The sequence below is a fragment of the Cavia porcellus genome, unplaced genomic scaffold, assembly GCF_034190915.1.
Source record: "Cavia porcellus strain 051 isolate PalLab524CR breed Dunkin Hartley unplaced genomic scaffold, mCavPor4.1 scaffold_23, whole genome shotgun sequence".
NCBI lineage: Eukaryota > Metazoa > Chordata > Mammalia > Rodentia > Caviidae > Cavia > Cavia porcellus.
The window spans coordinates 37,263,807-37,276,163 of NW_026947506.1; the positions used below are offsets into that span (position 1 = coordinate 37,263,807).

Sequence of the window (12,357 nt, forward strand, 5' to 3'; positions counted from 1 at the left end):
TATATTCAGGGTCTTTTTGCTTCCCCCCTTATTTTTCTTTAGTATCTTCAGTTTTGAACAGAAACTAGTGATTGTATGTGTAAAGTATGCTTTGAATTAAAGATTTGCAGCAGCTAAGGGTCAAGTGTAAGAAACGGTCCATGTTTCTGAGCAAGTCCAATTTGTTTATCTGGTGATTTAATGTGAAAAAGTTCTAACTCATGATAAATAAGTGTGTCATTAGTATTGTCACCATACTTTTTTAAACTTGAGCTTCTGTTTTTGGATCATTCATGTGATGCAGAGTAATACAGGAATTTAAAAATGCCTTTGTGAAACTGTAACAAGGCAGTTTACTGGAATATTTCTTATCCCATCGGTAATCTGCCACCAAGATCAAGTTTTGTTTCTTCAGCTCTCCATATAGCATATAAACAGGATGTCTTGGCTATTTGTTTATATTATCATTTAAATAAAACATTGTTAGGAGGTTGTCATCCTTTCCTAAGGTCATATTAGAGATTTATCTCATCATCTGTTTTTATATCTGACTAACCCTATATAATTGGATTTTATTTTTGGAAATGTGAAAAGCTATTCATAATGACATCACCCAGTAAAAGCAGAAGGCAGAACAAAAACCTTATATGCTTATGACAAAACATTTTTATTCCTATAGAAAGTTGACTGTTCCTACCAGTTGTATGTGCAGAGCAATGTTTTTCATGGTTTTAAAGTTTAAAGACGTGAACAGGTGATGTGAAGTACAGTTGTCTGGTTTTAGGTGATGGTTTCCTTGTTTGTTTAATTTCTTTGTGGTACTAGAGATTGGATCCTTGGCCTTTGCAATGAGCTCTGTCCCTAACCCTTTTGATTTTAGTTAGACACATGGTCTTGCTAAATTGCTAAGTTACCCAGATTGGGCTTAAACTTTCAATCATCCTGCCTTAGCCCTCCAGAATGCTAGAATTATAGGCATGTGTGTGCCACCACAAGCAGCTATTTTCTTTTTTTAATCCCAATTTATAGGAAGTAGTTACTATCATGTAAATATGTGAGGAAAATACTGTTTTAGAGATACAAGATACTTAATTGTGATCTGCTTGCTCCTAATTAACTATCAAGTGTTCCAGTTTTTATCATTACTTGAACATTACAACTGTGTAGACAGACCAACAACCAGAAAGTCAAGAGCTAATAGGACAAAGCTAGTATTGGAGTGTTGTTTTAAAAAAATACTCAAAATTGATAACATTTTTTGTCAAGAATAGTTGGTTTATACTATAAATATACTGTGTTATATGTAATAAGTCTGAAACTATAACAGTGACATTCACAATTCACTGAAATACACAGAAATTTCATGTTAAATTTTGCTGGTGACATGCCAAGACTAGAAATAGAAAATAAGTTAATCTGGCTTAAAATATTAAAGCTTTTAGCTGATAAATTTTTGATGGGAACATATTTTTAAATTTAGTCTTCTGAAACACTGTTTTGAGACTCATATTTTGTGTATTTCCTGTTTGATTGGTAGGGCCACTTAAGTTTTCTTAGGTTACTTTTGTGTTTATAGAGTATTATAGGAAGCAGGCTTCTTTCATCTGTGTTTAACTGGAGATCTTTTACAAAGAGGTGACCACATATACAAGAAATGCATAGTGGGCAGACCCTCAGATTTCTATTGCACGTGTCATCTGTCCAATGTCATTTAAGTACTTAATGACATAGGAAACCTACAGAATGTTTCATTTATAATGAAACTCGTGGAAATCAATATACATCTTAAATTGATTTGAGTCCAAGGTTGGAAATTCTTGGTCCTTTCTCAGAATTGTATGTAATTGTTGTTGGATTGCAGTGATTTTGGATTACAGTCTCTTTTCTCAGTTACCTGCTTATCAGTCTTTTTTCCACCATAGCCTCATCTGCACAAGATTGTGAACAGCTCCATGGAGCTTGCACAGACTGCCAAGGAACCGTACAACTACTTCCTGCTGCTCCGAGCCCTGTTCCGTTCTATTGGGGGAGGTAGCCATGATCTCTTGTATCAGGAATTTTTACCTCTTCTCCCCAACCTCCTCCAAGGTTAGAGGAGTGGCTTTGGCTACTAGTTGGATTTATGTGTGTGCCTGTGTTTTGCTACCCCAATTGCTACCACTTGTATACCTGGTGAAGGTCATGGTTGTGGTAGGTGGGGTGGGACGTGTGCAAGCCTCCCTTCGAAGTGGGGCTTAGAAAGGAGCACTATTAGGGGAGGATCTGTGTCCTCCCTAATGAGGGTCAAATGGGATTTGGAAAATTTCCGTTACCAGGATATGGCCTGGTTGCAGTTTTGTAGCATTTGGCAAGAAGGTCTAGAAAAAATGTAGTTTCTAGAAGAAAAAGGCAAGCTATAAAGCTAAATTATAGTTAGTTTATAGTTTTTAGCTTCTAATTTGTATAACTAGGGCCCTAGAATTCTTGAGTTTAGCAATGTTTTCAGGATGCATAGTTAAAAGGGATCTTGGGTCCATTAAATGTTTCGGAGAATGAACTGATTGGAAACACTGTCCTAAGGCTTTTTAAAATTCTTTGTAAGGTGAGCCCTTGGGTAGGTATTGACTTTTTTTTCTTATATTTCCTTTGCAAATTCCTTAAAAAGAAGACATTTATCGCTTAGTATCCCCAAGAGGCAACTAGGATACACATGAGTATGTAGAATAAAAATGGTCATTAATCTTCCACGGGTGGTGCTTCAGCTAGGCCATAAGTAGGCCTTTTGTCCATATTTAGCTGTCTCTCGTTACTCTTCCCCTACTTCTGTTCTCATTCTGCTTTCTTTCTGAAGCACACGATACTCTGTCATCTCTGAGCTTCTCTCCTCTGAGTTTGTTAAAGTCCACGCTCTACTGGGATCATACTTTTCTACCACCTTCTCTTCTGGGTTCGGAACTGGTTCCGCTTCTCTGAGAACTCTTCTGACTGTTATTCTCATAGAGTTGGGTCGACTGTTAAATGCATTTCTTTTGGTGTTTAGAAGGTCTCAGAAAAAAACCTTAGTAAATATTTGATAATGCTCATGAAGGATGAGAGATTGATTTCATAGGAAGGAGACTTTTCTGCATTTACAGTGAACAAAACTAGATATAAACAAAATACTCATTTTAGAGCACAGATGACCATGAGCACATCATAATGGAGTCTTTGTCTTTTAAGTTGAACTTACTAATAGTCCTTATTAAGTTTTTTTTTTTTTTTTTTTTTTTTTTTTTAGAAACTGGCTTAATACGATTTTTGAGAAACTGTAGTATAAAACTGCATGGTTTTTGAGGTATTGCATTATAAAAACATAATTTGTAATAATTATATACACCTTGCTGTAGGCACTGCAAAAGGGCTTCTGAATGTTAACTGCAGCTTATAGAACAAATTTAACAGCAGATTATAGGGGGACAAAAAGCCTTGAGGTTCAGTAAATGTTTTATTGCTGACTTTGGTACATGTCTGGGACATGATGTTGCTGACAGTCTGAAACCCTTTTTTCAGGTCTGAACATGTTGCAGAGTGGCCTGCACAAGCAGCACATGAAGGACCTCTTTGTGGAACTGTGTCTCACTGTGCCTGTGCGGCTAAGCTCCCTTTTGCCCTATCTGCCTATGTTAATGGATCCCTTAGTGTCTGCCCTCAATGGGTCTCAGACTTTGGTCAGTCAGGGGTTGAGGACCCTGGAGTTATGCGTGGACAACCTACAGCCTGATTTCCTCTATGACCATATCCAGCCTGTGCGTGCAGAGCTCATGCAGGTAGGTCTGCCTTCACCTCGGCCCCGGCAGGAGTGCAGAGCCCCACAGGTGTAGTCTGTAGGAGGATTCAGCCATCCCTGGGCGTCTCTGTGGAAGAGACAGGCTCTCTGAAAAATCGAATGCTGTGGTTTCATGCTTGCTTCTGATGTAATAAAAGAGATATGGAAATGCTTACTGTAAGTGTTGAATGGGTGCTTGTTTTGCAAGGTTGCCTCTTTCTGAGGGCTTTCACCAGTGTTGTATTTTCAGTAAACAGATGAGTTGTAAAGGCAGTGGTTATGCTCCCAGCAGGAGCCTCTAGCCACACAGACCTTCAATTCCATAATAAAAGGACTCTGAAGTGAAGGTTTGGGTGTCTGTCGTGTCCCATCCTAAGTGAAAAAGAATGTCATGGAGAAGATTGTTTTAAAGATTTTTTACATTTTTTATTCACTAAAGCTCATGTTAAGTATCTTAGACTTCTCATATATTGCTACTGTTACTATTTGTGATGTGTTTGGTAACATAGATTTGGACTGTCTGCTGTTTATTCCTCTGCCCCTGTAGCATAGAGCATTTGAACCTAGATGGGATCATGATACTAGCTTTACCTGATAGAATTTCAGTAATTCTAAAGGACCAGGGATCTTTGGACACACTGGATTGGAGACTATACCCTTGTACTTACAGTTAAAATTGGGAGATGCCTTGCCTTCCTGTCCTGGGATTTAGATCTCAGGTTCCATGTAGGCTGAACAAGATGGCATAAAGGTTAGAGTAGAGTCCTGAGGTCCACTTTTCCTGTTGTCACTCAGAGGATTGACTATGAGCCTACTTTTTTTTTTTTTTTTTGTCTTTTTCATTTTTATCGGTACCAGGGATCGAACTCACGACCGCCTGCTAGCAAGGCAGGTACTTATGCCGCTGAGCTAAATCCCCAGCCCCCGAGCCTACTTTGAAAACAGGGGTGTTGGTTCTAGATTGCCAAGTTTGGTCCTGACTCAAGTGTAGAGTGTGTGTGAGCAGAAGATGAGGAGAGGAGGCAGAGAGTGGGTATGGGTTCTTAAAAAAGGACAAGGTCAGTGCCTTTTTTTTTTTTTTTTTTTGTCTTTTTCCTTTTTATCAGTACCGGAGATCGAACCCACGACTGCCTGCTTGCAAGGCAGGCGCTTATGCCACCGAGCTAAATCCCCAGCCCCAAGTTCAGTGCCTCTTGCCCACACCATGAGGCAGATAACCCTGCAGAGAGATGAGGTCAATGTCACTCATTTTTTTGAGGCACAGTAAAAGTGCCCACCCTATGCCCTTGGACAAGTGGCATGGTGTTGGTTTTTCCTCACCCCATTCACTAGCTCAATGTTTGGGGTACAGAGCTGGGAGAAAGAACTTCTACCATGTAATGTGTTATGATGTTGAATTGTGTCCTGAGCTGTGTTAACCTATTATTTGAAAGAACTTCAAAAAAATTGTTGGTTTTAGGCTTTATGGCGCACTTTACGAAATCCTGCGGATAGTATCTCTCATGTAGCCTACCGAGTACTTGGCAAATTTGGTGGCAGTAACAGGAAGATGTTAAAAGAATCTCAGAAGCTGCACTATGTTGTGACTGAAGTTCAAGGCCCCAGCATTACTGTGGAATTCTCCGATTGCAAAGCATCTCTTCAGCTCCCAATGGAGAAGGTAAAGTGGGAAATCTTTGGGGAGCCTTGCAAAGATGCTGTGTTTTCTTTTTAAGAAAGTATTTCTTTTTACAGTAGGTAAATAAGACTTGTTTTGGAGGGGAGGGAGTTCTTAACTTAAGAGTAGAACAAAATTTTATGTGATTATCTCCTTTGTTATGTGGACCCTTTTAGTAGGGCAGTGAGAGACTATTGCCTTGGGAACTTGGGAATGTTGAATTGTTTTTTCGGTCTTTCTAGGTGAACATCCCTAAATTCTTGGTCTGTTTTTTTCCCCCTCAATCAGATTTTACTGGTATATTTCCTTTTTCTTTTTTTTGGTACTGGAAATTGAACTCAGGGCCTTGTGCTTGCCAGGCAGGCACTTATGCTGCCGAGCTATATCCCTTTTAGTGCATTTTACATACACATAGTGATTACATTCATTATAGAGAATTTGTATCTGTACGTGATAGAACTCCCATTCCCCTAACCTCCCGTCAGCCCCTCTTCCCTTCCTCAATTACAAAAGCTTTGCTTCCATTTCTCTTTTTAGTTTTCCCTTCTTTCCACTCCCTGCTCCTTTGTTCTCTCCATTTCTTGGTCTGTTTTGATCCCAACAGACTTTATATCAAATGCCATTAAGAAGTGAAGTTGATTCTTGTCTATGAACATTGTCTTTCCAGTACCTAATTTCTTCCATTCTCTATCCAAACATAGATCATGCTGTTTCTGTCCTTCCTGGCTCTTAATAACACATATGTTGTTACCATTAATGTTAATGTATTAGCTGTTAAAGGCTTCACTTCTTTTTCCTTTTTCTTTCTCTCTCTCTCTCTCTCTCTCTCTCTGTGTGTGTGTGTGTGTGTGTGTGTGTGTGTGTGTGTGTGAGTGAGAGAGAGAGAGAGAGAGAGAGAGAGAGAGAGAGAGAGAGATTGCACCGCCCTTGACTCCCTGGACAATCTAGTTGATATGAATTAGGATACAAATGGGTGTGTGTCTTTACATAGTTGTGTAGATTTTTTTTGAAGAAAGAAGATGTGACCTGTTTTCTCCTTTAAAAAAGGGAAATCAATAAGAATTTAAGAAAGCTATCTTTCAGATTTGAACTTAAACAGGGGAAAGTCTGTGGTCATCATATAGGCCATACAATTGTGAAGGTGATACAGAATCTAATTTAACACAGCAAATCTAATCTACCTTAGGAGGTCTGGTCACATATCTGTAATCTATTGGTTATTAAAACATGAAGTTATTAAACAACCTTTCTCATTTTCATTTGGTGAATACTTGTTGGGATATCAGCCCAATGCAAAAGAAGACACACACTGAGATTCTTCTGGGAGCTACCAGGACTTTGAGGGATAATTTTTCAGAACTCTAATTTCAGTGCAAATTTCTGTGCTTTTTGTTGCAGGCCATTGAAACTGCTTTGGACTGCCTGAAAAGTGCCAACACAGAGCCCTACTACCGGAGGCAGGCATGGGAAGTGATCAAGTGCTTCCTGGTGGCCATGATGAGTCTGGAGGACAATAAGCATGCGCTCTACCAGCTGCTTGCACACCCCAAGTACGTGATTGTGTCGTTCTCTGTGACTAGGCATGCCTTGCTGCAGGAATTAGGACTGCCTAGGTTTCTCAGTATAAGGAGCATGCTCCTTCATGTCAGGAAGACCATGTACTACTTACCTTTGGTCTCCAGAGAAAATGGAAAGGAGGACTTAGCTGCTGAGAATAAGATTTCACCTCAGTTATACTTGCTGCCACCAAGTAGTGTCATGTCCCTTTTGACTTCTTTTGCTCACCATTGTATGTAGCTCCCGTCATATGCAAAACATTTGTTGGACATTTTGCTTTTCCATTTTACAAAGATCTTTCTCCAAATACTTACTTTGATATTTGTGTTTGTCCTCATTACTATAGGCTATGTATAATACATGGATGCTGTATTGTCTTTCTGTTTTAAGGACAGATTTTTTTTCCATATATCTTCGCATTTCTTTCTTTCTTTTCTTTTTTTTTTATATTGGTACCGGGGATCAAACTCACGACTGCCTGCTTGCAAGGCAGGCGCTTATGCCACTGAGCTAAATCCCCAGCTGATTGATCTTCGCATTTCTTAACAGCTTCAAAAACAGTGCTAAATTTATAGAAGGCACTCAGTTGTTAAAAGGGGCATTGAAGAGAGAGCAGGCAAAAGGAGCTCCCTCTGCTTTTGGGAAGAGAAAAGGAAATAACAGTATTGTGACAGCCAGCAAATGCAACTGAAAGCAGAAATGCCCCTGTGCAAACTTCAGAGATTAGGATCAACAGAGCGAGGTTATAATTTTACTTATGGTGTTTATAAAAGGGAAACTTGAAAATACTTCCAGAAATCAGAAACCTGTAGAAATTGCTCAAGTTAAGGGAGAGAAAGGGAAGGCAGCGAATGTTTAGATGAGTAAAATACCCAGAGTGCATGCAGAGAGGAAACTATGTAAAGATGTAAAATTTTAAAGAGAACAAATCGAGTAAAGTAGCATAATTTGGTTGATGTTCCACAAGATGTGAGAGACATAATGGCCAAGAACTTTACAGAGCTGATGAAAAGTAAACAACAGTATACAGACTCAAGATCTTCTGAGACTTCAAAGCAGCATGAATAAAAAGAAATGTGCACATACATACATTAATAGTGAAACAGCAGAAAGTCAGAGACAGGGAGCATCTTACAAACTGGAAGAATAAAGTGACGATCTTGAAGTGAATGTTGGCTTGGCAGCTTTGAAAGCCACTGCACAGCAGAACATAACCTTAGTCTGGAAGAGAGCACCTGCCAACCTAGAGTCATGGACCTGGTGGAAATGTGACCGATAAATAAGGACAGAAGAAAGATATTTTCAGATTAAATCAAGTCTTTTTCCTTGTGGGTCTGTCATGGGGGACATTCTAAAGAGTGAGTTTCATTCAGACTAAAGAAACACTCCTCTTTGTATGATCCAACATGGGAGAAAAAACGAAAAGCAAAATTATGTATGATGTTAAATGTAAATGGGATGTGATCAGAATAACAGAGGGCACTTACAGCCTTAAAAGTCATAATAGATTGTTCACCATATAAACAAGTGCATTATTTCCAAACAAAATGTGATTGATGTGTGACATAATAGAAAATACCACTGAGCAGTAAGAAGAGGCAAACTGCACAGTGAAGCAGTCAAACCCAAGACCATATATTGGAAGATTCTACTTAAGGAAACCTGGAAAAGCCAAAAAAAGAGGCCAAGAACAGACCAGTGTTGCTTGGGAGCAGGAACAGGGATTGGTGATGGCTTGCACAACTGTATATATTTACTGAAACTTAATGAACTACATACTGAAAATGATTGAATTCTGTAGCATATAAATTGTGGCTCAGTAAAGGCTGTTTTAAATAGTAGAAAAATAATTGAGCTAAATGAGTCAGAAAAATGTAACAGTGAAAAGAAAACTTAAGAAATGAAGTAAGGAAACTATATACAGTAAATGGCTCAATAAAGCAAATGTTGATTTTTTTTTTTTTTTGAAAGAATAATAAAATTGGAAAGCCTCTGGCTTGGAGTAAAGAAAACATAACCACTATCAAGAAGGCAAGTGACATTACAGATGTGTGAAACACAAAGCAAAACGATCATGTCACGGACAACTTTCCCAATAAGTTTTAAAATGAGTGTTTATGTTTTCTCTGACTTTTATGACTCTTGTCATTTTTGAGGAGACCAGCTGTGTTGCAGAGTCGTGGAGTTGTCCCTGTTTCTTCATTGTGAGAAGACAGATCATTCCCTCAGTGGAAGTCCCAGGGAAGTTTTCTCACATTCCATGTCAAAATGACCTCGTACATTATGCTTACCAGGCTGAGGCAGAGTAACATGTAAAGTGGACAGGGGAGCTACTTGTGTTTCTCAGAGCTTTCAAAGTTGAACTCAGTACTTTTGTTTAATGTATTAATGACTGTTATTTTATTTTAATCGGTACCAGAGATCGAACACATGACTGAGTGCTTACAAAGCAGGCACTTATGCTGCTGAGCTGAATCCCCAAGCCCGACTGTTATTTTTTTAAAAACATTTTTATTTTTATGTTTATAATATATAATGATTACATTCATTGTGGGGAGTTGGTTTATGGACATAATACACCTTAATTCTTTTACATCCCTTTTCTCTCCTCTTTTCCTCCATTTCTCAGTTTCCTTCCTATTTACAAAAGGTTGATCACCCTATTTCTGTTATCTTTTATTTATTTATACTTAGGATAGCTGTGTGATATTTAAGCTTGCGCATTTGGTTTATTTCACTTTATTATGATCTCAAGTTACGTATTTTCCTTCACATGACTCAAATTTATCTTTATAGCATAGTACTCATTGTGTGTAAATACCACATTTCCTTTATTCATTCATCATAAACATGAGTGTGTGTGTTCTCATTGTAATATGGTATCTTTAACTGTTTTGGGAAGATAGCTAGATCAAATGGAATTTCTAGTTTTAGTTTTTTGAGGAACCTTTATACTGCTTTCCATAGTGGTTGTACTAGTTTGCATTCCCACCAGCAATGTAGAAGGGTTTGTATTTTCCTATAGCCTCACAGGCATTTGTTAGTGATTTCCTGATCTTTTTGGAGTGAGATAGGATCTCAGTTTTTTAATTTGCATTTCTCTAATGGTGAGAGATGTTGAGTTTTTGTTTCCCTCCTCATGTATGGGCTATGCTTTTTCTAAGAAGTATGTATTTCAGTTGCCCATTTTTAAAAATTGGGTCTTACCCTTATTAAACATTTGGGGTTTGAAGTATATCCCTCTTACCCTCCCCTCTTGGTTTAGTTAATCTTGTGTAAGGGCTACATTAAATGCTTTGTCAGAGGCACAGCCCATTTGATTCTGTGCTCTTGGTATGATATTTTAGCATGTAATATATGTGTAGCTGCCTTTAAGTCATAGCTTTTTTCAGACTTGTTTGATCATTGATTTTAGCTACTTTTTAGGGCTGACTCTTAAATACAAGGGTGAGACACCAGTTTTCTTAAATAAAAAGTAATAATGAAAATACTGAGTGTGCTACCTATAATTTATAATAGCTAAATCTTGGAAACAGTGCAATTGCTCATCAGTAGAGGAGTGAATAAAGAAGATTGTGTGTGTGTGTGTGTTTAATGCAGTGGAATACTGCTTTGCTATAAAGGATAAACTTGAGGCATTTCTAGGTAAATGGATGCATCTTGAGACCATACTTCTAAGTGAAATAAATCTGACACATGTTTATAGCATTGTTTCTCTAGTGTGAGATACTGAAAGAGTAAATGAGGGCCAAACTGTATAATAGATACTGTGAAATAGGACGAAAACGTTTAAAGAGGAAGCGGGGGAACTAAGAAGTGGGTGGGGGAGGGAGACGCGAAAAAAGAATAGAAGGAAAAAGGTGGGACAAAGCTTTTGTAAATAAGAGGAAAAAGGGTTGAAGGGAGGGGAGGGGATAGGAAAAAGAAAAAGAATCAAGATCTATCACGTTCAGGTACGAATTCCCTAAGATGAATATTATCATTATGTGTATCTAAAATGTACCAAGTTACATTGTAACTTTACAATGTAAAGTTAATTTAAAAAAATAAAAATCCTGAGTATGCTGCCATTTTAGATTTATTTCTGATTGCTCGTGTTCATATTAGGTAGAAATATACTTGGTGTCTTTTGAAACAGAAGTGTAAACATTGATAATGAAATTCACATTTGCTTCCAGATATTGCTGAAATTAAAGCAGAGAAATTAATTTACCCAGGTCTAAATAAGAGGGAAGTGGGCAGGTTGTTAGAGTAGAATCCTCAGCTCATTAGTTGGTTGATGTAATAACTAATACAACTTTGCCTTCCAGCTTTACAGAAAAGACCATACCCAATGTCATTATCTCGCATCGCTACAAAGCACAAGACACTCCAGCCCGGAAGACATTTGAGCAGGCTCTGACTGGGGCATTCATGTCTGCTGTCATCAAAGATCTGCGGCCCAGTGCCTTGCCTTTTGTTGCCAGCTTGATTCGCCACTATACTATGGTGGCAGTGGCTCAGCAATGTGGTGAGTCTAGGAATTGTCATAGCAGAAGGCATGGTTATTTCCCTTTTTCATGTGCTTTAGAAATTTGGTCAGGATATTCAGGATGTTTTGTCATTTCAGAGAAGCTGAGTAGCTGGTTGAGTTTTGGCTTTTTTTTTTTTTTGTACTGGGGATTGAACTTAGGGCCTTCATGCAAACTGCATCCTTCTCAGCACTTTTGGTATATTTTATTTTGAACCAGGGTCTTGCTAAGTAAGTAGCCCAGGAGGGATGCTAGACTCAAACTTGCAGTTGTCCTGCCTCAACTTACTTCCCAGAGGGCTGGTAGAGTGCTACCGTGCCTCTTGCCCTCTGTGGTTGGCGATTTATTGACTTAAAAGCAATTTTCAAGTTTTGTAATTTGTAACTTACCCAATTTCATCTTCAGGCACTTTGTTGTATGTGTATACATGTGTAATAAAAACGGAGGTAGAGTGTTTTTGGACGTACTGCATGTAAAAGTGATGGTTCAGGGTCCATTCATTTCTGACATTCTGCCCTTGGATGTTTTCTAAGACCTCCTTTCCTGTGCCCCATTACTCACTCTGCTCGCTGATCAGTTCCTCTAATGTCCCGTACTTCTCCTTCAGGTAGTTGTTGGCAGTGTTTTTCTACCTGGCACAGCCACTCACCTCTGCTTCAGTGGTTTTCAGGCTCCTGGTAGAGGAGGATCAGTTGTTCTGTTTTGCAGATGATGCTTTTGAAAAGGACAAGAAAAATGCTACTGCTACATAGGTTTCTAAAAATATGCCCTCAATGTTTGGATCTTCTCCCAGCCCAGTACCAGTGAGTTTGCAGATCATATTTGAGTAGTGCTGCTCCAGCTTGTCCTCAGAATCCCTCCTGAGGCTG

The 12,357-nt window shown here is 38.6% G+C and overlaps 1 protein-coding gene across 12 annotated transcripts in view; it reads left to right on the forward strand.

Annotated features, from left to right (window-relative positions):
• Trrap (transformation/transcription domain associated protein) overlaps positions 1-12,357 on the forward strand; it is a 116,749-nt gene that overhangs the window by 30,836 nt on the left and 73,556 nt on the right. For all 12 annotated transcript variants that reach the window (XM_063234157.1, XM_063234162.1, XM_063234161.1 and 9 more), the window contains exons 19-23: positions 1,902-2,067; positions 3,508-3,764; positions 5,223-5,423; positions 6,819-6,970; positions 11,288-11,487. In XM_063234157.1, the coding sequence (XP_063090227.1) occupies positions 1,902-2,067; positions 3,508-3,764; positions 5,223-5,423; positions 6,819-6,970; positions 11,288-11,487 (976 nt within the window). The remainder of the gene's footprint in view (positions 1-1,901; positions 2,068-3,507; positions 3,765-5,222; positions 5,424-6,818; positions 6,971-11,287; positions 11,488-12,357) is intronic.